This window comes from Eublepharis macularius, chromosome 6 (assembly GCF_028583425.1).
Source record: "Eublepharis macularius isolate TG4126 chromosome 6, MPM_Emac_v1.0, whole genome shotgun sequence".
NCBI lineage: Eukaryota > Metazoa > Chordata > Lepidosauria > Squamata > Eublepharidae > Eublepharis > Eublepharis macularius.
The window spans coordinates 78371504-78395256 of record NC_072795.1 but is presented as its reverse complement, the minus strand read 5'-3'; the positions used below and the strand labels follow the sequence as shown (position 1 = coordinate 78395256).

The following is a 23753-nucleotide window of genomic DNA, read 5'->3' as shown; positions in this document are numbered from 1 at the left end:
GCCACGTTATAGGTCATGTCAAGGAGGATTGTTGAAAGCTTATAACTGAAGATCAAAAGAACTGGAGGCCAGACAGACTGTTCTTGAAAGGGCATTTCAAGAGTGATAAGTCCCTGAACAATGGAATGTTGTATACCCTAAACCATTGCACAAGTCCACAGAAGATTCCACTCTTAGAATTCTCCTTGTCACACCAATGGAAAAACTAGGCTAAGACTGTTTTCCTTGACATCTGTCTCTTTGTACAGAAGATTGTTCTGTCCTATGAGCTGCAATTAGTCTAGAAATATAAACTACCTCTGAAGCTTATAAGAATAACTACATTTCCTAAACCATGTATGTAGGAGTCATTGACTCATGGTAACAAACAACTAAGAGATAAAAAATGCCAATTCCTGAAATTTTGGATCAATCTTCCTAATATGGGAGCAAAATTTCCTAAGGGAGACACCAAAATAGCAGCAAGCCCAGACTCATACAAAGCAGAATCGTCCAGGAGACATCAATTTTGTTCAAACTTTCTTCAAAGCACATATTATGGTCACTGAAAGTTTCCGTATTCCTCCCCCCCCCCCACAACTTCCTTCAGACTGTAAAATGCTGCAGAATGATTTGCTATTTTTGAGGGTCAATTAATGAAATAGTATGTAAAGCAATAAGTGTGGTAGTAAAACTGAAGAGATGTTGGCTTTCTGGGAGCACTAAAGAGACCATAACAATATCATAATAATGAAGGAATAGTGTCTATTTAAATGGGGAAGGCTTAAAAGGCCATTAGCTAGATAATTTGAAATTAGAAATAAGGGCCCTCAATTTAACCATATTTATTTACAGTACCAGTTATGGTAGGAGTGTGTTTTTAAGTAATCAGTTGGATAGATTTACACTTTCCCCTTAACATAAGAATACCATATTTTTGGGAGAAAACCAATGAATAGAACTTCAAAGTCATTAAAGCATGAAACTGTTGCACCACCTAGTCCCATCTGGTTTCTATTGTTAATATGAAACAATGCAAAGCAGCCGCCTTCTCCTCCCCTGTACCTGCACTTGTATTACAGTGTAGGAGGATGCTACACTATATTTCATGTCCATAGACAGACGTAGTCACCAAGTTTGTTTTTTGCTTTAATCTTTCTAGAAAGTATTATATTGCTTTGATCCAGTGCCAGCCATCAATAAATGCGCATGAGAGACATGAGAAGGTGGCTTCCACTTGAAAATGTTTTAATGCTTCAGTTTGGTTTTTAGGCACTTTAAACATTTAACCAGTTTCCTTTTTGCTGAGTATAACAGCTGTTGATGCTGATCTACCTGTTCTTTTCATTGCTTTCCATCTAACCATTTTTACAAAGGTGACCAATTGAGACCAGTTACTTGAGATATCAGTAGTGATATCAAATTGAACATCTGCTGCTGGGTACTCAGATTAGCCAGCATCAATAATACCCCTAACTCTCTGCAGTTCTAACAGGGTTTTGACCAGAGGCTTTTATGGCATAATACAACAAGCTAAAATGATTGTATACAATGAACACCAACAATAAATAAGATAGATTTTCATTGGCTAAGGCTCATTTAATCTGTATAAGATTAAAAATATATTAATGCTGGTAGTATGAAGAGCAAGAGACTCAGGTTCAAAAAAGAGACTCGGATGTTTTAGGATGGAAGCTTCTGAAGCTAGTCCATATTGTTCTGTGGAGCCATTATGGACAAGAATAAGGATTTATTTGAATCTGAAGTAAGCTTGACCTCAGATTTCAGAAGCTAAGCAGGGTCAACCTTGGTTAGTAATTAGATGGGAGACCTCCAATGAAAGCCAGGGTTGCAGAGGCAGGCAGTGGCAAACCATCTCTGTTAGTCTCTTGCCTTGAAAACTCTACTATGGATCACCATAAGCCAGCTATGTCTTGATGGCACTCTCCTCCACCACCGAGCTAAAGGTAGACTGTGATGTGTACTTACCATAGCTGCAGTCCTGTTTCTTCCACTAGACGTGAGGGAAAATTCTGCCCCTACCAAATATAGCAGCTTATGTCTTATTTGTGATCTGCCTTAACTTGTCACAGAAAATAAGACATCACTGTGTGCGCTAGTAACTGAGGTCATCCTTATGGAGAAAACCACAGTTGTAGGCATGGGAGTTTTAGGGATCCTTAGATGGACTACTTTAGATCTGCCTAGGCAGGAAGAATGGGTATAGTCCTGTTGTCCATACAGACAGTGTGTGAGAACAGGACATTTTTTGAATGAGGAGTCTAGAAGCATATATTCTCTATGGAGGAATAGAGAACAGATGAGACTCCTAGAGAACAAAGCTTAGAAGTAGTTATGTCAGTTTCTTGTATGTAAATTGTTTCAAAGGATGCCTGGTGTCTGGTTTTCTTTGCCAAGCCTTTTACTGTGCACTGGGATAGTTTGGCAGCCATTCAGGGACCTTCCAGCACTTGGAAATTTTTGAAAGTCTTGTTGTACTTCAACACTATCTGCTTCCTTCATTTATGCTCATATTGACTTTGAAGATATGAGGTGTGTTTCCCAATGTGTAATGACCGTTGCTCTTTTAACTAAGGAAACTCAATTCATACAGTTATACATTCAGTGTAGGAAATAAGGTATGGCTCTGTTCTGACCATTCACACTCCAAATTTAATTTATTAAAATGCTTATTATAAGCACTAGTTTTATGGAGCAATCCATTTGCAGGATAGGTCTCCCTTATCCTAGAGGTTTTCAGGAAAACTGAAAGTTACTGTAAGGGGCTGCTGCATGTGAATTACACACTCTTATAATTAAGACTACTTCTAGTGTGACCTGTTACAATTTAACCAAATTAAAAGTGATTAGCCTGAGCATGTAGTCCAATGTGTCTATTTATAAGATACACATAAAAACTCTTTATGCATTGTCTAGATCTAGCATGAGGTCAAACCACGTCCAGAGTTCCTTCAGATCCTTGCAGCAAACTGGCTGAAAGTGAGGGCTCGATAACACATGTGACATGAGTTGAGTTGGGGGGGGGTCCCCTTGACCTGACTCGTGTTAGTTATCGCAGGGGAAGAAGGGCTTTTGCCTTCCCTTCTGCACCATTTCCCTGAACCATCACAGCCCTGGCGTGGCTGTATGTCCTGCTGTGGGGCTTCACTTGTACTTACTGCAGCATGTGGGTGAAACAGGCCCTCTTGAGCCGTTTTGGCTCAGAAAAATGGCACAGAAGGGAAGGCCAAAGCTCCTCCCTCCCATGCTGCACTCATGTGACATGAGTCACACTCGTGGGGTGAGTATGGCACTGCATCACTTTAGAACATTTGTTTTCTGATGTTATATGTGACATCATTCGCGGATCCATGACTCAACTTGTGTCACACACATTGCTAGTTCACCCTGAGAATCTGCTGAGTCACAGGAGGGTTTTTTTTTCAGGCTCTGCACTACAGCTGCAGTGCAGTAAGACACAACACACAGTGTCTTATGCATGCATAAATCTGGAGTGCACTCTCTCCCTCCCTACCATCTCCACATCACTGTATCTGTATTTGTATGCCACATTTCCTCTGAGCTGCTACGAGCATCATGTGTAGGGGGTCCCTTGCCCCTCCTTTTAATCTTCCCCAGCACTCTGTGCTGCAGTGTAGAATGAGCACTGGCAACTGGCCTTAGATTCCACATTGAAGTGAGCAAGGCTTTTGAACCTGGATCCCTCCAGTCTAGGTGCAGCACACTAACCAGTGTACCACAATGATGGCTTGGAGAAAGGAAATGTTTAGGGAATGTTTTTCTATAATAAGCACAACCAGATCTCATGGGAGATTAAACATCCTGTAACTTGAACTGTAAGAAACCATGGTGATCAGTCTACTGACATCTCTTTGAAGAAGTCATTGCAAGACAGCCTATTTTAGAGAAGATCAATACTGCTCACAAATCAGAATCTTCCTCAGTGTCAAGGATGGTGTGTGTCACACAGTGATGAGAATATAAGAAGGCAGGCAAATCTGTTTTCAGCTTGAAATAGTGGAGGCTATGTAAATGTTACCGATTGTTACCAATCTTGTTTTATGGCAAGGCTTCTGTGCCTTTAACATGCATAAATCTAGCAATGTCCCATCACCACATCTGCACATCAGTAAAAGTTTCGACAGCTTTATTTATACTTGTTTTACATCAAGCCAGCCAGAAAAAAAGCTTCCAGAGCTAATTTTCTGTAAGTAGATCTATGATCTGCTTAAAGGGGCTGTGTTGTTTTCAAAAGGAGACGCGTCCACAGGGGGAGTCATATCTAGGAAGATTAGCCTTCAGGAAGCTCCATGGGTTCAGAAATCATGTACAGTTAAGGGTATTCTATTGCATTGTATCTGGGCTATGCTTTAACTGTCTTCAGGTTAAATTGTGATAAAAGGATATAATATTTATATCTTGCCCTTAAAAGAAAATCTTTGTTTAAAGTAGGAGGGAAAATCTATAATATAGTTCAATTTCAAAATTTCTCCGTAGCTCTTTGTCTACAGATATCCTTGTTTTTATTTCTTCACTCCGCAGATCCCAGAAACAAGGCAGCATCCAGGCACCAAGCCTGACTCTCCAGAAGGGTACTATGAAGAAGCAGAGCCCTGTGGCATCGCTGTGAATGGTACTGACTATGTTGTCATTTACACTGTTGCTTGCTTGCATGTTACCCAGAATTTAATTACTTGGACAAACAGATGTCTCTGAAAAGGTGGTTTTATATACAGAAACAAACCCCCTCAAATGCACAATTGTGTTTGTTGTATTCTCAGTTAAAAGTGGAAGAATCTGGATTGTATCAGTTTTATCAATGGTAATTGCTAGATGCAAAGTTCCAACGAAGTCAAACATGACCCAACGTGAGCAGTTAAATCTTTTTTTATGTGAACACCGTTACTATAGAATCTATACTTTAAAAAGGGAGAGGTATGGTGACTCTGTTGCCAGACCTGTATATCTTTACTGCCATCTCTTTTGTGTCACCTTTCAAAGATTGCTTTGACATGCCTGTAAGGGAGCCTTTGGCCTTGCTTTGCAATTTATGATCCTGTGCGGAGGAGGAAGTGCATTAGATTCCTCCTCTCCCTTCCCTCCTTTATAGCCCGTGCAATACTTACTTCCCCTCCTGTTCAGTACCTTCACTTACATACTAACATGCTGCATATTTGAAGGGAACTCCACACACTGATTTGTTTTTTGAGGTGGCACACCCTGTATGTGAGCGTTCTGGTGGCTCGTTATAAAATATGAGGCATTTGTGTAAAATAGCCCTGATGTGAACACCTCCAGAAGTTTGAACAAAAATGCTTGAAAAGTTGTGTTTTTGCTTAACGGTAACTTCCAGGATAACTGGTTGGCTGATGTGTGAAACAGTATGCTGGACGAGATAGAGCACTGATCTGATCCAAAAGAGTCTCTTTACATTCTTATCTTCTGAGTGTTTTGTAAGAGGCTGTTTCATATAAACGTCTCTTCCCCATGATGAAAAACTCTCAGTGTAGATAATTTTATCTTTCCAGAGACATGTGTGAATCAGGCCCAGCTGCTATGACATCCCCTGTAGGAAAGCATGGAGCACATGTGTGCCCCCCACACACACACACACTGCCTGTAGTTCCACTTTAGCCGCCTGCTAGTAATCTAAACTGTATCCTGACATGGGCTTGCCTGCTGAGCAAGGCAGTCTATGGCATGCTATGGAACAGACCAGGCGGCTCCTTATAGCACAGTCCTCATCAGAGTTACACCCTTCTCCATTTATTGAAACCAGTGGGCTTAGAAGGACATAACTCTGCTTAGGATTTGACTGCTGGATGTGTGGGTGTTTGCCAGGGAGATGATAATATATTATTTTTGGTTTTGCCACAGACTTGGAAAAATATATAACTGCTCAGTTAAGAGGTACAGCATGCAGAAACATGTAGAAAACTCATAGTGAATTACTGTTGAACCAAAACATCACTGAGATAAAAAAGATACATTTGATACATTGTAGCCTAATGTCCTAACTATTCGCCCATTTCCCCCAATCACAGTCTTGCTGTTTGGCCAGCTGATCACAGACACTCCTGTAAATATTTAGCAGGGCATGTCTATGACTTCCCCCTCCCAAATTAGGATTTATTTTACTTTCTGCATTAAAGTGTATTTCAGTGGATGTACTAAATCAGCTTATTTTTTATCCCTGTATTGCATGATAAAATGTTGTAAGGATATCCTGGGTTGCAGGCTCTCCCCAGCCTGGACTTGCCTTCACCAGCCATGGGGTAACAAGCAGCAGCCATGGCATCATCGCCTGGGGTGGGGGCCACCAGGCTGCAGCCGCAGCAAGAGCTAGAAGTGGGAGAGCCGGCCAATGGGCAGAGTCCCGAGTGCCGATGTCACACTGCATCCAGCTGGGACGCCCCCCCCCCCAGCAGCAACAAGTGCAGCCAGTCATGTAGGACATTCCTGGGCATGGTGCCATTGTGGTCAGCCAGGACAGGGCTTTTGGGGAGCACACAGGCATGGTGGCCCAGCTGCATGGCATGGGGAGGGCCAACCAGCCCCGCCCTACAGGGAAACCCTAGAAGGCTGGGAAGGGAGCAGGAAGGGCCCCTGGAAGCTCCTGGATGGGCCTTTAGCCCTGTCAGATGGCCCCAGAGAGGAGGGACCAAGCCCGGGGTAGGATAGAGCAAGGGGGAGGGGCTAGCATCTATCCAGGATGGCCTTTAAAAAGGCAGGCTGTCCAGAGTCGCTAGGAAGGAAAGAGCCAGGTAGCCTTCTGGGAGGTACAAGAGCAACAGGCTACTTGGAAGGGATAGAGGGGGCAAGGGTGCTGCAACCCCCCCCCCCTCTATTTCTGAAGTGCACCCAATGGCTGGCCTGGACAAGAAGGCTCTTCTGGAGAGCAAGCTCCCTCCTCCACCCAGGTTCCAATGCCCCTTCAGCGGAGTCTAACAAAGAGATATCATCCATCATCCCATTGTTCAGATGGACATCCAATACAATTGAAAAATGAAGATATGGAATGAAATTTTGAGGCTGCGATCCTATATATACTGAAATTGGTGGGTCTCACTTGCAAAAAAAACATGGAGAGAATAAGGCTGCATGCTTAGCAGAATCTGCACCCAGAACCTATTGTCATGTTTTTAAATGTTTTTAAATGTTTTTAAATGTTTTTAAATGTTTTTAAACATGTTTGTATTTGTTATCCGCCCTGAGCCTGCGAAAGCAGGGAGGACGGAATATAAATATAATAAATTAAATTAAATTAAATTAAATGTTTATGCCATTATGGCATGGTGCTCTGTGTGACCAGATCTCATCTGCTTCAGAATCATGTGGTGGTAAGTGGCAGGGAGTGGGCAAGCCAAGAGAAGAAAAGTTGTTGTCTTCCTCCATTTTTCTTCTTTAATTTTCCCCATTTCTCCCTTAGACACATCACATGTGAAGTGTCTGGTGTGCTCTGGAAAGTAAAGTTCCCAAGACCCCTGACAACTGCATTTATCTGAGTAAACCAGGTGCCTCCAATGTTTTGTCTCTGATGTAGAGAGGGGGAAGAAAAGACGACAGAGACAGGGAGAACCTTTACTTCTCTTGGCTGAGTCTGTGACCTGCTTCCACTTGTAACTTTGGGAGATCTTCAGGCCCCACCTGGAGGTTGGCAACCCTACTTCTACTACTTGATGACTCTGTAGTGGTTGAAGAGAGATAATTTGTGGGGTGAGGGGGAATGGGTGTGTTTATATAATGCTTCTTTTGCTTTGAAGGTTAATATGGCAAAGTTTATACAAAATAATAGGAATGTTGATGGCATCTGTAATCACCCAGTATTCCTTTTCGGTTCTTCACTGTGACATAAATGAATATTCTGTCATAGACTCTTCAGTCCTGCTCTATAAGGGCAGAACTGAATGGTGTCATAAGAAACATGGACTGAGTGGTACAATAGTACCTGAATATTGAAGAATAGTTACTCAGACTCAATCACCGCCTTCAGATGATGTTTATCATAACTTGGTCACAGAGGCTGCTCAGACATTTGACTTGATTGAATTTTTTTTTATCATACTTGTATATTTTGCTGTAAGTTACACTCTGCTGCAAGAGTGTCATTCGTGGTTTAATAATCAGCGAAGCTGCTTTGTGGTTCATCTGCAGGTCTGTTTCTTTCTCTTTCTGTTCTCCATGTGTGATTATGCAGGTCTTTACGGTAGGCTTGTACCTACTGGATCCAGGCCAGGGTTGCAGGTTACCGAGGGAGTAATATATGCCACAATAACCATGGGTATGGCATGCTTTCATAAACTATCACTCATGCATTGCTTTTCAGTCTTCTGTCTTATGAGCAAAGCCTGGAATTCTGTTGAAACAATCCGTGCATATAGCAACAGTTAACACCCCCATCTCCAGTAATAATTTTCTCATCCTAAACACATATTCAGTAAATGGTGGAGACGTGATAGAGAATTTGAATTTTGTTATGTGGTCTTTTTGCGATTTCTTAGCCAAGTATGAAAAAGATGTGGGTGTCACTAGCCAGTCTTACTGGTGGAACCCCCTGTGGAAGGCTTAATCCAAAATCTTTCCACTGGAATCTTCTCTAGTGAGTATTAGAGCAGAATATTATATGGACAATCATTCATGTTAAGCAAGAAGCAGTAAGCTATAAAATTAGGAAAGTAACGAGGAACATTAATTTTGACCATAACTGAGGCATTGCAAAACCAATACAAGATGCTGGAAGAATTCTAGAAAACCCAAACAAGAGGTGCTGCTATGAATCTCATCAGGTATTACCAGGAATATGCTTTTACTTGCTACAGGGATCCCAAAGCCTCACAGATCATCAATCTGGAAGATGCATAGTGGTATCACTGCCTCCACCCAAACCTTTTAAAAAATAATAATCTGGTTTTTTTTTGAAGCTTTATATACTTTATTTTACTAGCATCCTACAGGTCTAGGGTATACTCTTTCTCTTACATGGCCTCCTTTTCTTTTGCCTGTTTTTATGAAGCAGTCAGGACAGCACAGTAGCAAAGCAGTTAGGTCCTCTGCCTTAAACCGGAGATCACTGAACCCCAAAACACCACAGACTAAATTCTGTATCTAAAGAGGAAGGTAAAATGAACCCAGTCCATCTAAGGTTAGGACCAATTTCCTTTTAATGGGACTTAGGCTGCAAAGTTAATATACTTACATGGGAGCAAACTCCTGTGAATAAAGTGGGACTTCTGAGTAAATATACAAAAGTCTGCATTGTTAGTCAAAACTAAGTTTAGCAGGACTGAGGCTAATGTGCCAGGAGCACATTACAAAATGAATGCAATAGCCGTAGCTTCATATACAACTAAACAATCTCTGCAAGCTTCTTGTGGATCCATAATATTACTGCTGTGTATTACTGGTACAGTTTTAAAATGCTTCATCTGCTAACATTCTCCATGAAGTTAACAACCTGTTGATTCATTAACCAAAAAAAAAGGACTTCCCATGTTTTGTAAATAGATTAAAATGAGATCTTAATACTTTGTAAGGGAAGGGAAGCAACAGCCTTTGTTAGTAAACCTGGAGTCTCCCACTGTGCTTGTTTGGGCTTGAAACGTTCTGCATGCATTTCGTTGATTAGTGCATATCACTGGTGTGTGCAATCACCAGACTACTTCGTGCTGCCCATTCAACTATCCCCCTCCTCTTCCCTTATTTCTTGATTCTCCACCCTCTCCCCATTACCAGGATGCTACAATGGGGAAGACCTCCCAGTTTATCCGGTAGGAGAAGAGCAGCAGAATGGTTGCTTAAGATCAGTGTTCCCTTGGTTGATTCATGGTTTAGCAGTTATCATCTTTGTTATTTGACACTCAGGGAACAGACACTGACTCATGTGTAGCTTTTGGCAGATAACAGCTTGTACTCCCTCTGCAGGTTTTTGCTTTTCCAGCTGGGTATCTAAAACCTATAGAAAACATTTGATTTGATAGCATCTCAGGAATGTTTTCAAAGCAAAAGACTAAGCAGGGTGTGTCTGCAGAATGAAAGTCTTTGATCGTCTTATTCAAAACAGCAGTTTGGATAAGAAGCTGTATGAGCTCAGGTCTGTTACTAGAGATGAAGCAAGCAGATAGTTCCCAAAATTAACAAACATGAACGGTACTATTATTGCACCATGTAGGTTTGCAGTTTTTCCTTTCAAGTTTCAGGTCATTCTCAGTTGACAAACTTGGACATTTTAAGGGTATTTGTTGCATGAGAATGTTATGAACTTGGGGCATGACAGTTGCCAAGAAGCAAATGATTAAGTTTACTTTACAGAGAGAGCTGAACTATACATCCACCCTCTGATTATCTGACTTCAATGTTCGTGTTCAGAATTTTGCCATGGGGCCTTTCATGTTATGCCAATACAGCATCACTGTTGTATGAAAGAACCTGAAACATGGCTTAGTGGCCATAGCTTGTGTACTGCAGTGGACAGCAGCTCACTTCACAAGGTATACAGAACCCAGCCAGCACTGAGGCAGAGGGAGAACAAATCTGCTTTCTCTGTCATGGCTGTTTTACTGCCCCTGGATTGAGCCGCTGGCGTCATACAGTTGTTCATATTGCAACACCAGGGTCGAATCCACACTACAGCTTTTCCCCCACATTTTTCCTACCTTTTTTGTGCATTTCTGAGCGCTGTTCACACCACCTTTTTAAAGTTCCGATTCTCTCCCGCATTCCTCTTGGTTTTCCTTTTACAGATTTCTTGTGCGATTTTCATGGGGGACGTGAACGCCTTTAAACCACCCCCACGTCTGTATCTCTGGCCTTTCCCAGCATTCCTATTGGCTAAGTCTCCTCCCAAGTGCTCTGCAGTCCATGAATGCCGATTTCCCATCCGCTGCTTAATTCCGCTCCAATAATAAATCGGACGCTTCCGAATTCGTAATTAGTTCACGGGTTAATGTGTTTTGATAAAACAATCCTTGTATTGTCGAAGGCTTTCACGGCCGGAGAACGATGGTTGTTGTGGGTTTTCCGGGCTGTATTGCCATGGTCTTGGCATTGTAGTTCCTGACGTTTCGCCAGCAGCTGTGGCTGGCATCTTCAGAGGTGTAGCACCAAAAGACAGAGATCACTCAGTGTCACAGTGTGGAAAAGATGTTGGCAGGTCATTTATATCTACTCAGGTGGGGTGGGGTTGAGCTGAGTCATCCTGTAAGAGTTTCCCAGGGTGTGGAATGCTAATGGCGGGAGGCTTCACTGTATCCTGAGGAGGTTCTTTTGCATATGGATTGGTGCTTGATGTGCTAATCTTCTCTGCAGGGCTATTGTCGAGTATAGAGTGTTTTGTTAGCCTGGTGTTTTTCAGAACTGGAAACTATGCTCTGTTCATTCTTAAGGTTTCTTCTTTCCTGTTGAAGTTTTGCTTATGCTTGTGAATTTCAATGGCTTCCCTGTGCAGTCTGACAAAGTAGTTGGAAGTGTTGTCCAGTATTTTGGTGTCCTGGAATAAGATACTGCGCCCTGTTTGAGTTAGGCTATGTTCAGCCACTGCTGATTTTTCAGGCTGTCCAGGTCTGCAGTGTCTTTCATGTTCTTTTATTCTTGTCTGGATGCTACGCTTTGTGGTCCCGATGTAAACTTGTCCACAGCTGCAGGGTATACGGTATACTCCTGCAGAGGTGAGGGGGTCTCTACTGTCTTTTGCTGATCGTAGCATCTGTTGTACTTTTCGGGTGGGTCTGAATACTGCTTGAAGGTTATGCTTTTTCATAAGCTTTCCCATCTGATCAGTAATTCCTTTGATATATGGCAAAAACACTTTTCCTGTAGGAGACTGTTTTTCCTTGGTTGTTTGATTCATCCTGGGTTTGATTGCTCTTTGGATTTCATTTCTGGAGTAGCCATTTGCCTGAAGTGCGTGGTTTAGATGATTAATTTCCTCATTGAGAAAGTGCGGCTCACATATCCGTCTTGCACGATCCACTAATGTTTTCATTATGTCGGGGGTGGTGATTGGAGTTTTTGTGTAAGTACTAATCAGTGTGAGTTGGTTTCCTGTAGACCTTGTGACCTAACTGAAAGTTTGCTTTGCGGATGACCAAGGTATCCAGGAATGGGAGTTTTCCCTCGATTTCTTTCTCCATTGTGAATTGTATGTTCAGGTGAATGTTGTTGAGATGATTCAAAAACCCCATCAATTCTTCCTCCCCATGGCTCCAAATGATAAATGTATCATCCACAAACCGGAACCATACACTAGGTTTGTGGGGTGCTGATTCTAGAGCTGTTTTTTCAAAATGTTTCCAGTTCTGAAAAACACCAGGCTAACAAAACACTCTACACCCGACAATAGCCCTGCAGAGATTAGCACATCAAGCACCAATCCATATGCGAAAGAACCTCCTCAGGATACAGTGAAGCCTCCCTCCATTAGCATTCCACACCCTGGGAAACTCTTACAGGATGACTCAGCTCAACCCCACCCCTCCTGAGTAGATATAAATGACCTGCCAACATCTTTTCCACACTGTGACACTGAGAGATCTCTGTCTTTTGGTGCTACACCTCTGAAGATGCCAGCCACAGCTGCTGGCGAAAAGTCAGGAACTACAATGCCAAGACCATGGCAATACAGCCCGGAAAACCCACAACAACCAAAACAATCCTTGTTGCTGGTTTTCGCACCCTCAATTATTTAAAAAAAAATGTTTTCCCCAATTTTTATGTCATATCGAAATTCCACCGTGATGTTCTATCAGAATAAAGATTACAATGACACATATAGCGGCTTCTCACTTTCTCCGCACGAACTCACTCCCTTGACAGTTTATGATGGGTTGAAGACTGACAGGTAATAATTTGCTTGCAGTATTCCTTTTTTTTCTTATAAATTTTTGGAGTGAGAATGACTACTAGAGTTCACGATGTAATGCTATGCCTCAGAAAAGTTTTTCTCAAAATTTCCTCTTTTTCTGTATATGGTAAAATCGAAATAACGGAAAACTACCCCTAAAAATTTTTTCCAAAAAGGAGGGAAGCTGATCTGCCCACCGAAACGTGTTTGCTAATAGGTGTAATGATTTTCTTTATATGGAAGCATCGAAATAACGGAAAACTGCACACACAAAAAATTTTTAAAAAAGGGGGCGGGGAGAAACAGATCTGCCCCCCGAAACGGCTTTTCCAAAGGGAATGTGAACGGCGGATAGCACAAGAAAACCGCATTTAAGGCCTGAATGTGAACGGAGAGGTGAAAGTTGCGGATGGGAAACACACAGAAGTTTTCCGTTTAAAAAGCGGGAAAAAGGTGAGTGTGGATTTGGCCCAGCACTCTCCCACTGGGTGGAGGTGGGGGGTTAGTATACCAAGAGTAAGGTGAAGGTCCTTCCATGTTGCAAGCCATATAGTTTATACTGTAATTGCTCAAGCTGAATGCTAGGACCAGGCTCTTTGGCTGCAGCATGCAGACAACTTGGAGGCATGTAAAGCAGATGCATCACAAATGAATGTTTCTGTCATTTGGGCTGAGTCTGCAGTAGTACTTCTGTCATGTTTGTCTTCGGTTTGCCTTGCTATTAATTTCTGTGCGTGTATGTATATATGTGTGTGTGTTTGCGTTCATGCTTTGTGGACCTTTTCCTCTTGGTAGTGTGGGTTTGTTTTTTGTTAAAATGTCATAAAAACACTGGATGTGTTCTGTAAAAATCAATCTTCACTTGGTGGCACAGTGCCCTATTAATAGGTGACTGAAATGGAGCCACCCACAGGCAAGGTAGGGATTTCTGAATATTCTAGGAATACTGCAAATACACAGGAAAAAAAACTTAATTTGTAAATGTAAAAGATGACCCCCCCCCCGCCCCACAAACACACATTATATATGATTCCTTTCTCCTAATTCTCAAGGATGCTGTAAACTTTTAAGAACTCTGATCACTTTGAACCTTGAACAGTTGTGGGGGTGTTAATTAAGCCTAATTAATTTCCCCTTTAACCCTAAATGCTTCCAGGAATTATGCTGCAACAGGATAGAGACCTAATAGCTAATAGCTAATAGTACTCTGGGATGTGGGTGGTGTTAAGGCTGGGGGATGAATTCCTCATTCTCAATATTTTCTCCCCCAATTCCTTCATTTACCATGGCGAGGGAAAAATAAAAATAGTGCCCCCCACTTATTCTACATTGTCCTGGTCAGGTACGGAACTAGAAATTCAGCTTTGTGCTCACCTACTTTACTTTACTTTACTTTACTTTACTTTACTTTACTTTAATTGAATTTTTATACCGCCCATCTCCCGAAGGACTCAGGGCAGTGTACAGCAAAGATAAAACATACAAATATAAAACAATAAGAATATAATAAGAAACAATAAGAATACAATAAGAATATAAAATATAAACATATTAAATAATAGTCATGATCCTAAGTGAATTAGCACTATAGGGCAATTATATATAGTATTAAATAGCAGAGTTACTCATTTAGCTCTGGAGCTCAGCAGTGCGGTACTAGCAGATTGTGGGGAAGGATCTCCTAATAATTTATCCCCTGGTCTTGTTTGTTGTAATATGAAAAAAGTAGTAGAAAATGTGGGAATTGTTAAATAGCTGAGTTTACGGAAAGTCAAAAATAACCCCATCCTTCTTCATTGTGAAAGCAATTTCTCAGAAGAAATGTGTACTATAAATTTTACCATAAATAAAGGTTCTTACCATTGCATGAGGAATAGAACAATGACTATGGATGTTAGGATGCTTTTATTCAACTACAAGTAAGGGTCACCCTGGAGAAGTCTACCCTGCTTCAGTGAGGTTCTTTCACACAAATCCAGAGGTAACACATGGATCAAGGACAATTTAGGGCCAACTAGAAGTGACAGCATTTTCGTGGCTGCCACAGGGTTGCAACCACCATTTTTATTTTAAAATGCTGAGGCTCTTCCCCCTCCACCCGCACCTTATCAAGTGCCGAAATGGCTGTATCCCCTTGCCCCCACAGCTGTTTTGGCACTTGAAATGAGCAGGGGGAACAAGACTGCCATGCTGCGGCTTGCAGCATTTTAAAATGGCTGCAGCATCCTCGTAGCTGCCGTGAGGACGCCATGACAACTCGTTTGGTCCTTAGTGACAAGACATGGGATGATACCTGAACTGCATGAGTTGTTTCAGTAATATGTTGTCCAAAAATAAATGGGTGCGATCTTGTATTTGGCTTTGTTATTTTGTTAGCTTTCAGTTTTAATTTGCTTGTTATGTTTTTATCTTTCCAAATGTGAAAACAAAACAATTAGCTTAACAGATCCCATGCATTTTGCTTTCAGTCATGATACCTCTGCACCCACAAAACAAATAAATATTTAATAATTATATTATTGCAAGAGTTTCTTTGTAACAGTTAAGTCTGGTTCTTATTCATTAGTTGTACTGCGCTATTGGGAAGAATTCAGAATATAAAATTGCTTATATGTACATTTGCACAAATTTTGTTACATGCTAAACTCTTAGCCAAACTCAAGAGAAGTGATCTTGGACATCAGTTTCATACATTTGAATAAGCACATAAAAACATAACATTTAATATGATCGTTTGTGATCTGTGTCTGGCTTGTGCATGCTGATGAAAATGGTGTGGGCAACACAAGATAAGTACAGATGTTCAACCTTTCTTGGACCAATGCTGTTTAAAATTTGCACTCTTTCAAGCCATCTGTGTCTTCTGGCCTCACCTTGTTTGCTGTTGTAACATTCTCCAGCTTGCCTGAGGGAGCAAAACTACTTTGTCACCCCATCAGTGGGTTTTCCCTCCTTGGTTGCAGATGATGGAGAAGTGGTCAGCAGCTCCTATGAATCCTACGACGAGGAAGAGAGCAGTAAGGGCAAGTCAGCCCCACACCAGTGGCCCTCCCCTGAAGCTTCCATTGAACTCATGAAAGATGCCCGGATCTGTGCTTTCCTATGGCGGAAGAAATGGCTGGGGCAGTGGGCCAAGCAGCTGTGTGTCATTAAAGACAACAGGTTGTTGGTATGTGTTTGACGGGGTGAGACAGGTAAAATACTGTATTTTCTCAAAGCCAAATCCTTTGATGGAATAGCGAAACTTCCCAAAACTCTAGATGTTAACATGACAAAGTAACAGCAGCTGCAAAAAATCCGCTACAGTCCTGGCATATGAGCAAAGGAATAGTGCCCTGATAATCAGGTCTTGTGCAGCTACCAGTATCCTTCAAAACAGGTAACTGGGAGGTGCCACTGAGATTGGTAGTGTCCCCAGTTCCCATTGGATGTATCCTCTGTCTCTCTGTGTGTCTAAATTAATGACAATATGCGTGGGTGTTGTGCCTTTATAGAAAAGGTCTGTGCCTGGGAGTACATATTTGCAGTGTCTAAGAACACATCCATCCACTCTCTCATATCTGATGTTAGCTCCTAATCAGAGAGTCACCACCAATTGCTGCACAAATTATCTACATTGTGAAACTCCGTGCTCTTCCCTTGGTGCTATATGTATTTGGTCCTGTGAAAGAACTCACAGTGTTTGGAATGGGCCCACTCTGTTCAAATAATTTCACCCAGCAGTTCTTTCATCAAGCTATAAACTGTGGAATATTCTTTTTTCAGTACCAGTACTAATAAATGCTATTTGGTCATCTATATAAAATATCTGGGCATTGAATATGAAAACTGGCTAATGGTCTCCTTGTCCACCATGGGTTTTAATTTCCTCTTGCTAGTTACCACCGACTCTAAATTCTGAACACTTTATTTAAAACATAAATAATAATTGATGTGCCATTGACCATTGAGATGCATTTTAAAGTGTGATTCATTTCCTTGAATGAAAACTATAACACTTGGCTTAAATAGTGAGTTTGTCTCCTTCACACTAGACCTCTCTTTCAGATTCACGTAATAGTTATTCAGTTCTTTTAGAGATGTATGGAACATGAGCTCAGCTAGTACCTGGTTCTTGAAGTGAGTTACTGTAAAAAAAACTTAAAACAAGCCATGTGCAGCAGCTGGAAACCTCAACACTAAAGCAACCTGCAAAAAGCATGAAAAAGAACTACCAGCAGTGTATTGTTAAAAAAGAGCTAAAACATTATTGGAGGATCCTCTGCTTGAATATCCAGTAAATCCCTCTGCTTGCTCTCCATAAAGCTGTTGTGTTTCTTCTCGTAGTGCTACAAGACATCCAAGGACCACAACCCCCAGCTGGATGTTAATTTGTTGGGCTGCAGCGTCATCCATAAAGAAAAAAATGTGAGGAAGCAGGAGCACAAACTGAAGATCATCCCAATGAATGCAGATGTCATTGTGTTAGGCTTGCAGAGCAAAGACCAAGCAGAGCAATGGCTCAGGGTGAGTGGCCACTCACAGTGACGGCTTCTATAACTCTCTTCAGGGCTGCCTGAATTTCTTGTGACTGCAATCACACCAGGCCAGCTCAGAATTTGGTATCTGGCTCTGAATTCAGTCTCCCATTGTTCTGAAATTCTTCATATTTTACAAGCACATTTCTAGTCCTTATGGTGTTAGCAAGAGAGATGGGCTATTCATGGTGAGAACCAAGAAGCTCAGGAAAAAATGAATGAGTAGGACTTGGAATGGTCAAGGGATGGAGCTGCTGTGCTCACTTCTGTATTCTGAATACATTACTTTTTCTACTTGGAAAGCGATCCAAGACCATGTGCTGAGAGATGTTTCTCAGCCATAGATTTTCACTCCCTGATGCACTGCCTCCAAATCCCCAAGAACGTCCTAAGCCAGAGCTGGCAACTCTAGTTGTTTATATGGTCATTCTGGGTCCTTGATCAACCAGACTTCTTGGCAAGCGCTCAGCTTCTTTACATGTCAATTTAAAAGAGGTTTTACAGGAAGTGAGCTGCATGTCAGTTATCTGCAGTCCTTACAGCCAGGGCTCATTTTGAGGGGGAACGCACTGGGTAGTTCCCCCAAGTCAGGTGGCCCTGCCCACCTGACTTTCAAACATTTTGGGCCGTTTAGGCCTTGATTCGGACCAAAATGGCCACAATCGGGGCTGAAACGGCCCCGATCAGGTCAATGCCAAGTGAGGGAAACTTCCCGATCCCGGCCTGGTGGGGGATACCCGATCCCAGCCGTTTCGACCCTGATCCCGGATGAAATGGGTCGAAATGGCCATTTTTGGTGATTTTGGGCCAGTTTTGGGGCTGAAACGGCCAGGATCAGGGCCAAAACAGCCAGGATCAGGTCAGTGCCAGGCAGGGGGAGCCTCCTCCACCTGGCACGTACACGGTTCCAGCCGTTTTGACCCCCATCCTGGCTGAAATGGGTCCAAAATGGCCATTTTGGACCCGTTTTGGCCTGGATTAGGGCCAAAGGGGCCTGGAATGGGTTGGTGCTTGGTGGGGGAAGCGTCCCCCGCCCAGCATCATCCCGAACTTGGCCTTTTAGGCCCCCATTTGGGCTCAAATGGGCCCAAAATGGTTGTTTTTGGCACTTTGGGGCCCTTTGGGGCCTGGATCTGGGCCAAAACAGCATTGACTGGGTCTTCCCTGGGTATGGGAGGGTTCCCCTGCACAGCTCCGACCAGATTCGGTCCTTTTCGGCCCCGATCCTGGCTCAAAATGGCCACTTTTGGCCAGTTGGGCCGTTTTCTGCCAGGATTAGGGCCAGAAGTGCCGGGATCTGGTCAGTGCCAAGTGGGGGACCCCTCCCCTGCCCAGCACTGATCTGGTCCATTTGGAGCCATTTTGGGCCTTTTGGCCTGGATTGGGGGCAAAACAGCCCTGATCAGGCCACTGCCAGGTGGGGGAACACTCCCCCGTCTGGCAGCAGCCGAATCCTGGCCATTTTGGCCTGATCAAGGGGTGTGGCATATGTTAATGAGTTATGCTAATGCGTTCCTGCAGTTCTTTTTCTACAAAAAGACCGCTGCTTACAGTGCAGAACCAACTCAAAAGTCTCTGTTTACAAGTTAATTCTTTGTTTTCCACACAGGTAATCCAAGAGACAAGCGGTCTCTATCCTGATGGATTGTGTGAAGGGAACCAGTATATTCCAGACTCCCAGCGGCTTAGTTATCCCAAAGTATGTTTTATCTGCTAAGGAGTGATTTTGAAAGAGTAACGTTTCTCTTGCAATCTTTTGTTGCCTCACTGTATTATAATTTTTGAAAACCCATCTGGTTATTCAAGGAAAGTAACTCCCATGAAAACAGGAAAATGGTTGAAACTTGCATGTGTAGAGAACCCAACCCTTGTTTGCTGAAAGAAATACAACTGGAACAGTGACGAGCAGTCTCTGCATTCTTTATGATTTCTTTGGAATGGCTTATTTTTTTCAATAAATTTGTTTCAAATTAAAATTTGGGTTTTTAGATGGAGCTGGCAGATTTACCCATTAAAATACCAATGTAAGATTTATATGAAAATACTTTTTGAAAGGGAAGACTTTCTGATATTTTTCTAGAAGTAAGAAAAAAAAACAATGGAAACCTCTTTCTTGACAGATTTTCCTTGGCTGAATCCTGAACAAAAAGAAAAAAGAAAAAGAGGAGCCACAGACCTCTTCTAGATCATTATTTCTTAATAATTCAAATCATAAATAGTAATATGGAATATATAATTTTTCCTCTGCTTGTCTTGGTTTTTGATCCAGACTGAAATTAGGATGATGTGTGATAAACTTTTCTAGCGCTCATATGGAAGGTATGGTTGCGCTGAGAAAATGGTATGAACTAATATTTTGTAAGAAGCAGGTTGCCTCCATGTAAGGTGACGGCATGTCACAAGACTGAGGCAGAAGCGTTGACTAAGCCTACATGCACAGGCCAAGAACAAATGGCTCTCAGTTCCTCCTATTGAGGATATCTGTTCATTTCCCTGCTTTTTTCTGTACCATTCATGGTTTCTGCCATCATTCATGCAGGCCTCCCTTGCAATCTCACCTGAACTAATCTTGGAAAATGTAAATGGGGCTTTGCCTGTAGCTTTCAATATGGGGATCAGTATTTTGGCCAATACCTCATTGCTAGTTGCAGCTTTGGTGCTAAGGATCTTGCTTCCTGCCTGCAGGTGGAATCATCTGAGAGACATTCAGCGACATCAGAAAGTGGAGGCAGCACTGAGGGTCATCCAGAATTACAAGAAACTAAAGATGGTAACAACACATGTGAATGTTGAATTAGAAGATGTGGGAAGGGAGGTTCAAAATGCAGTATCTGCAATTCATATTTAAATCTGTAGTTACCTTTGATGGGACTGTCAGTTAGTGTTTCTGTGCTATGTCCATTTTCTTTTGCAGTTATTTGAAAAAATATAGTGAAACTATATAGCCACATTATATTATATGGATTTATAACAAGACGAATGAAATCAGTGGTATGGGAGAGGTGTGTGTACAGTCTCATGCAATGCGGGGTGTGGGGTGGAGGCAAGCTAGTAAACCGCAGGCATAGAGCTCAGACTGTGAGTTTAACGCCTTTAAAACTATAAGACAATATCTTCCTCCTTTGGTCAGTGGGAATTTAGCATCTTAGATCAATAGCATCAGGGATTTGCTCTTTTACTCTACTGCTAAACATACTCACCAGGAAGTAAATTCCCTCGAGCTGCGTGGGACTTGTGAGTAACACTGTTTAGCGACAGGTCTTTGGCCTAATTAAAAACATCACCCTGGAACTGGATCTGCTTCCCCTGCCTGCACATACTTTTAATCAAGTTCAAATGTGAGGTAGGAGGATTACAGATGACTACAGGGGTTGCATTTGCAGTGTAGTAAATTACCACATGATAAACTGCCATAAATGTTTTCCTCTGAAAATGAAAGTAAAACATGTGAAGTGGTTAATCCACCAAAAATTTGGTTTGAGGGAAGAACTGAAAGCCGGTCTTGGTTGTCCCTTAAAAGCATTCTTTGAAGTACATCTAATGGCATTGAAGATCCAGGCATCTGAGGGCACCAGGTGTGCTGAGGCATTACTACTTTTCATCCTTCATTTGCTCAAGTAATTGAAGGTGCTCATAACATGACTGGAACCTACAAACAGCCAGTTTTCCATGAAACAAGTACTATACATGGGATGTTTTTAATGTGCAACATTTGTTCAGGATTCCAGTGATGCAAAAGTGGTGAGTTGTACTCTGACAGATATATAAATAGTACAAACAGGGTGTACTATAGGTGGTTGTTGGGGGTTTTCCGGGCTGTATTGCCGTGGTCTTGGCATTGTAGTTCCTGACGTTTCGCCAGCAGCTGTGGCTGGCATCTTCAGAGGTGTAGCACCAAAAGACAGAGATCTCTCAGTGTCTCTCAGTGACACTGAGAGATCTCTGTCTTTTGGTGCTACACCTCTGAAGATGCCAGCCACAGCTGCTGGCGAAACGTCAGGAACTACAATGCCAAGACCACGGCAATACAGCCCGGAAAACCCCCAACAACCATCGTTCTCCGGCCGTGAAAGCCTTCGACAATACAGGGTGTACTATACTTTGTGAAGGTTGTGCTGGATGTACATTCAGTTTGGTATATGGAGTTCTCCTTTACTTTCTTTAGTTAAGAAGAAAGGCACATCTGGATTGAAGCTGAGCAACTTGATGAACCTTGGGAGAAAAAAATCAGCCTCACTGGACAGTCCAGAAAGGTCTTTGGATACTTGTAGTAAGTAACCTGGGGGAAAACCATTATGCAACTATTTGTATTAATCCCTTCTACCAGAGACTAGTTGAAAGGATAATCTAGTAAGTGGCTCATCATGAAATGATGCCCAGAATGGTGGGAAGAAAATAGCTGTTGCATTTCCTCAAAGTGAAATATTAGACTCCCAGGCTTTTAGTGGGGTGGGGACAATGAAAAAATTTGACAAAATCCCAGAGTTTTGGATCATGCACTGCTTTTTTTTCTTCCTCAGAATCCATTTAGGAGTCAGCTTTTGTCCAGATAGCCATTTAGGACATATAAATAAATTACAGCTATGTAGAATGCTGATTAAGTTACAGTGTGGTTTGGTTATACATTAAGGAGTTCTGCTTTTCAGATATTATAGCACTTTCAGTGAACAAAGTGGTTTCCCTACATTGCTTTGTAATTCTTACAACAGACTTATAGGGCAAGCCAGCATTATTATCCACATACTGCAAATGGGAAGGAGTAGTTTATAACAGATGTTGCCTAGTGAGTTTGCAATAGAGGTGAGATTTGAACTGAATCTCTGATGTCACAGCCTATGTGCGACATGACTTGCCATGTGCTAGAAATGCTTGTAGCCATGGAACTATTTTAGCATTAATAACAGCTAGTGTTGGTCAGCTGGTCTCATGGCTCAAAGAGAAATTCCATTTTAGGAGTGCTCAGGTTTCACTAGGAGGGAAGACGTTATCTAAGTGAGCACATAATTTCTTTCAGCTTACTTGAATGTACTTGTGAACAGTCAGTGGCGATCTCGGTGGTGTCACATTAAAGATGGGCAGCTACATTTCTACCAGGACAAGAACAGAAGCAAGTCTGCTCAACAGCCTCTGAACCTGACAGGCTGCGACATTATCCCAGAGCCAAGCCCGGACCATCTCTACTCTTTCCGTATCCTGCATAATGGGGAAGAACTGGCCATGTTAGAGGTTTGGTTTATCACTCTATTAAAAAGCAGCAGCATGTTGGGTTGTTAGCAACAACTTTCTCGGTGTGCCACACTAGAGCGCAAAAGACTGGAAGAATAGTGTCTGGAAGCTGTTTGGCCGGCTTTAGCCTCCCTTAGGTGCATAATCCCTTCCAAGTTAGGTACTCACCATGCTCCTCAATGTTCATGGTGTGCTAGAAAATAACTACCATCTTAATAATCAGGTGCTCAGCATGGTCAGAAACGATCTGTTTTAATCAGAATTTTGTAAACTGAAACTTACTCTCTTACTCTTGGAAACTGAAATAGTTCCTGAAATAAGCAGTCAGTTGGATTAAGCAGGGCAAGTACAATATCCCATAATCTGAAAGCTGATATACAAACCAGTGTAACTTTGGTTTACAGCAGCTGAAAAACTGACCGGATAAGAACAAGTCATTCATGTCTGTTGCTTTCCCTTGCCTTGCCTTGGGGTTGTTTTCTTTCTCTATTTATCACTAATCTCTGAGCAGGAAGAGGAAAATGTGGCAGACTTCCTGCATTTTGTAGTGGGAGGAATTTTTGCTGCCAACAACAGGTTTGCAGTGACTGCTTGGCATTTTGAAGATTGTTTTGTTTAGCGGATTGAAGTTTGATGGAATCAGAAGGGCTGCTTCAAAAAGTACAATTTCCATTCACAAAACAGTATCACTCTTCAAATTTGACATTTTAGGCCAGGCCAACTGGATTTCATTAATAATTTTTCTTGTATGTTTCAGGACACTTTCAGGCAACTTCCTCATCTTTCACTAAGACCATATTAATCACAATTACTTTCGTGCATGATATTAGGAATTTTAGGGAATTGAACTGGGGCCACCTGCTGGTGAAGAAACAAAACCTCAGGCTTTTAAATGAAATGCCTGGTAACTGAAAGGGAAGGCAGCATATAGCAGTTAGTGTTATTTTTCAGACAGCCAAACAGCCACCTCTTGTTGCAGGATAAATTCAGCCTCTAACACAGGCATTTTGGCAGAGACTGTTTTGTAAAAGCTTCTTTAAAACAATGAATTGTGTTTAAATGTTTTGTCACATGGGATCTTAAACACTTCTTAATTTGATTTCCTTTGCACATGGTATGCTTATCCTAGCAAGCTCTGACAAATCCTGGAACTCATTTTTCAGATCTAACGA

The 23753-nt window shown here is 42.0% G+C and overlaps 1 protein-coding gene across 2 annotated transcripts in view; it reads left to right on the top strand.

Moving 5' to 3' along the window:
• Nucleotides 1-23753, top strand: part of AFAP1L2 (actin filament associated protein 1 like 2) — a 124990-nt gene that overhangs the window by 88129 nt on the left and 13108 nt on the right. For both annotated transcript variants that reach the window (XM_054982928.1, XM_054982927.1), the window contains exons 5-11: nucleotides 4543-4633; nucleotides 15802-16007; nucleotides 17165-17344; nucleotides 18965-19054; nucleotides 20041-20125; nucleotides 21521-21625; nucleotides 22370-22581. In XM_054982928.1, coding sequence (XP_054838903.1) covers nucleotides 4543-4633; nucleotides 15802-16007; nucleotides 17165-17344; nucleotides 18965-19054; nucleotides 20041-20125; nucleotides 21521-21625; nucleotides 22370-22581 — 969 coding nt within the window. The remainder of the gene's footprint in view (nucleotides 1-4542; nucleotides 4634-15801; nucleotides 16008-17164; nucleotides 17345-18964; nucleotides 19055-20040; nucleotides 20126-21520; nucleotides 21626-22369; nucleotides 22582-23753) is intronic.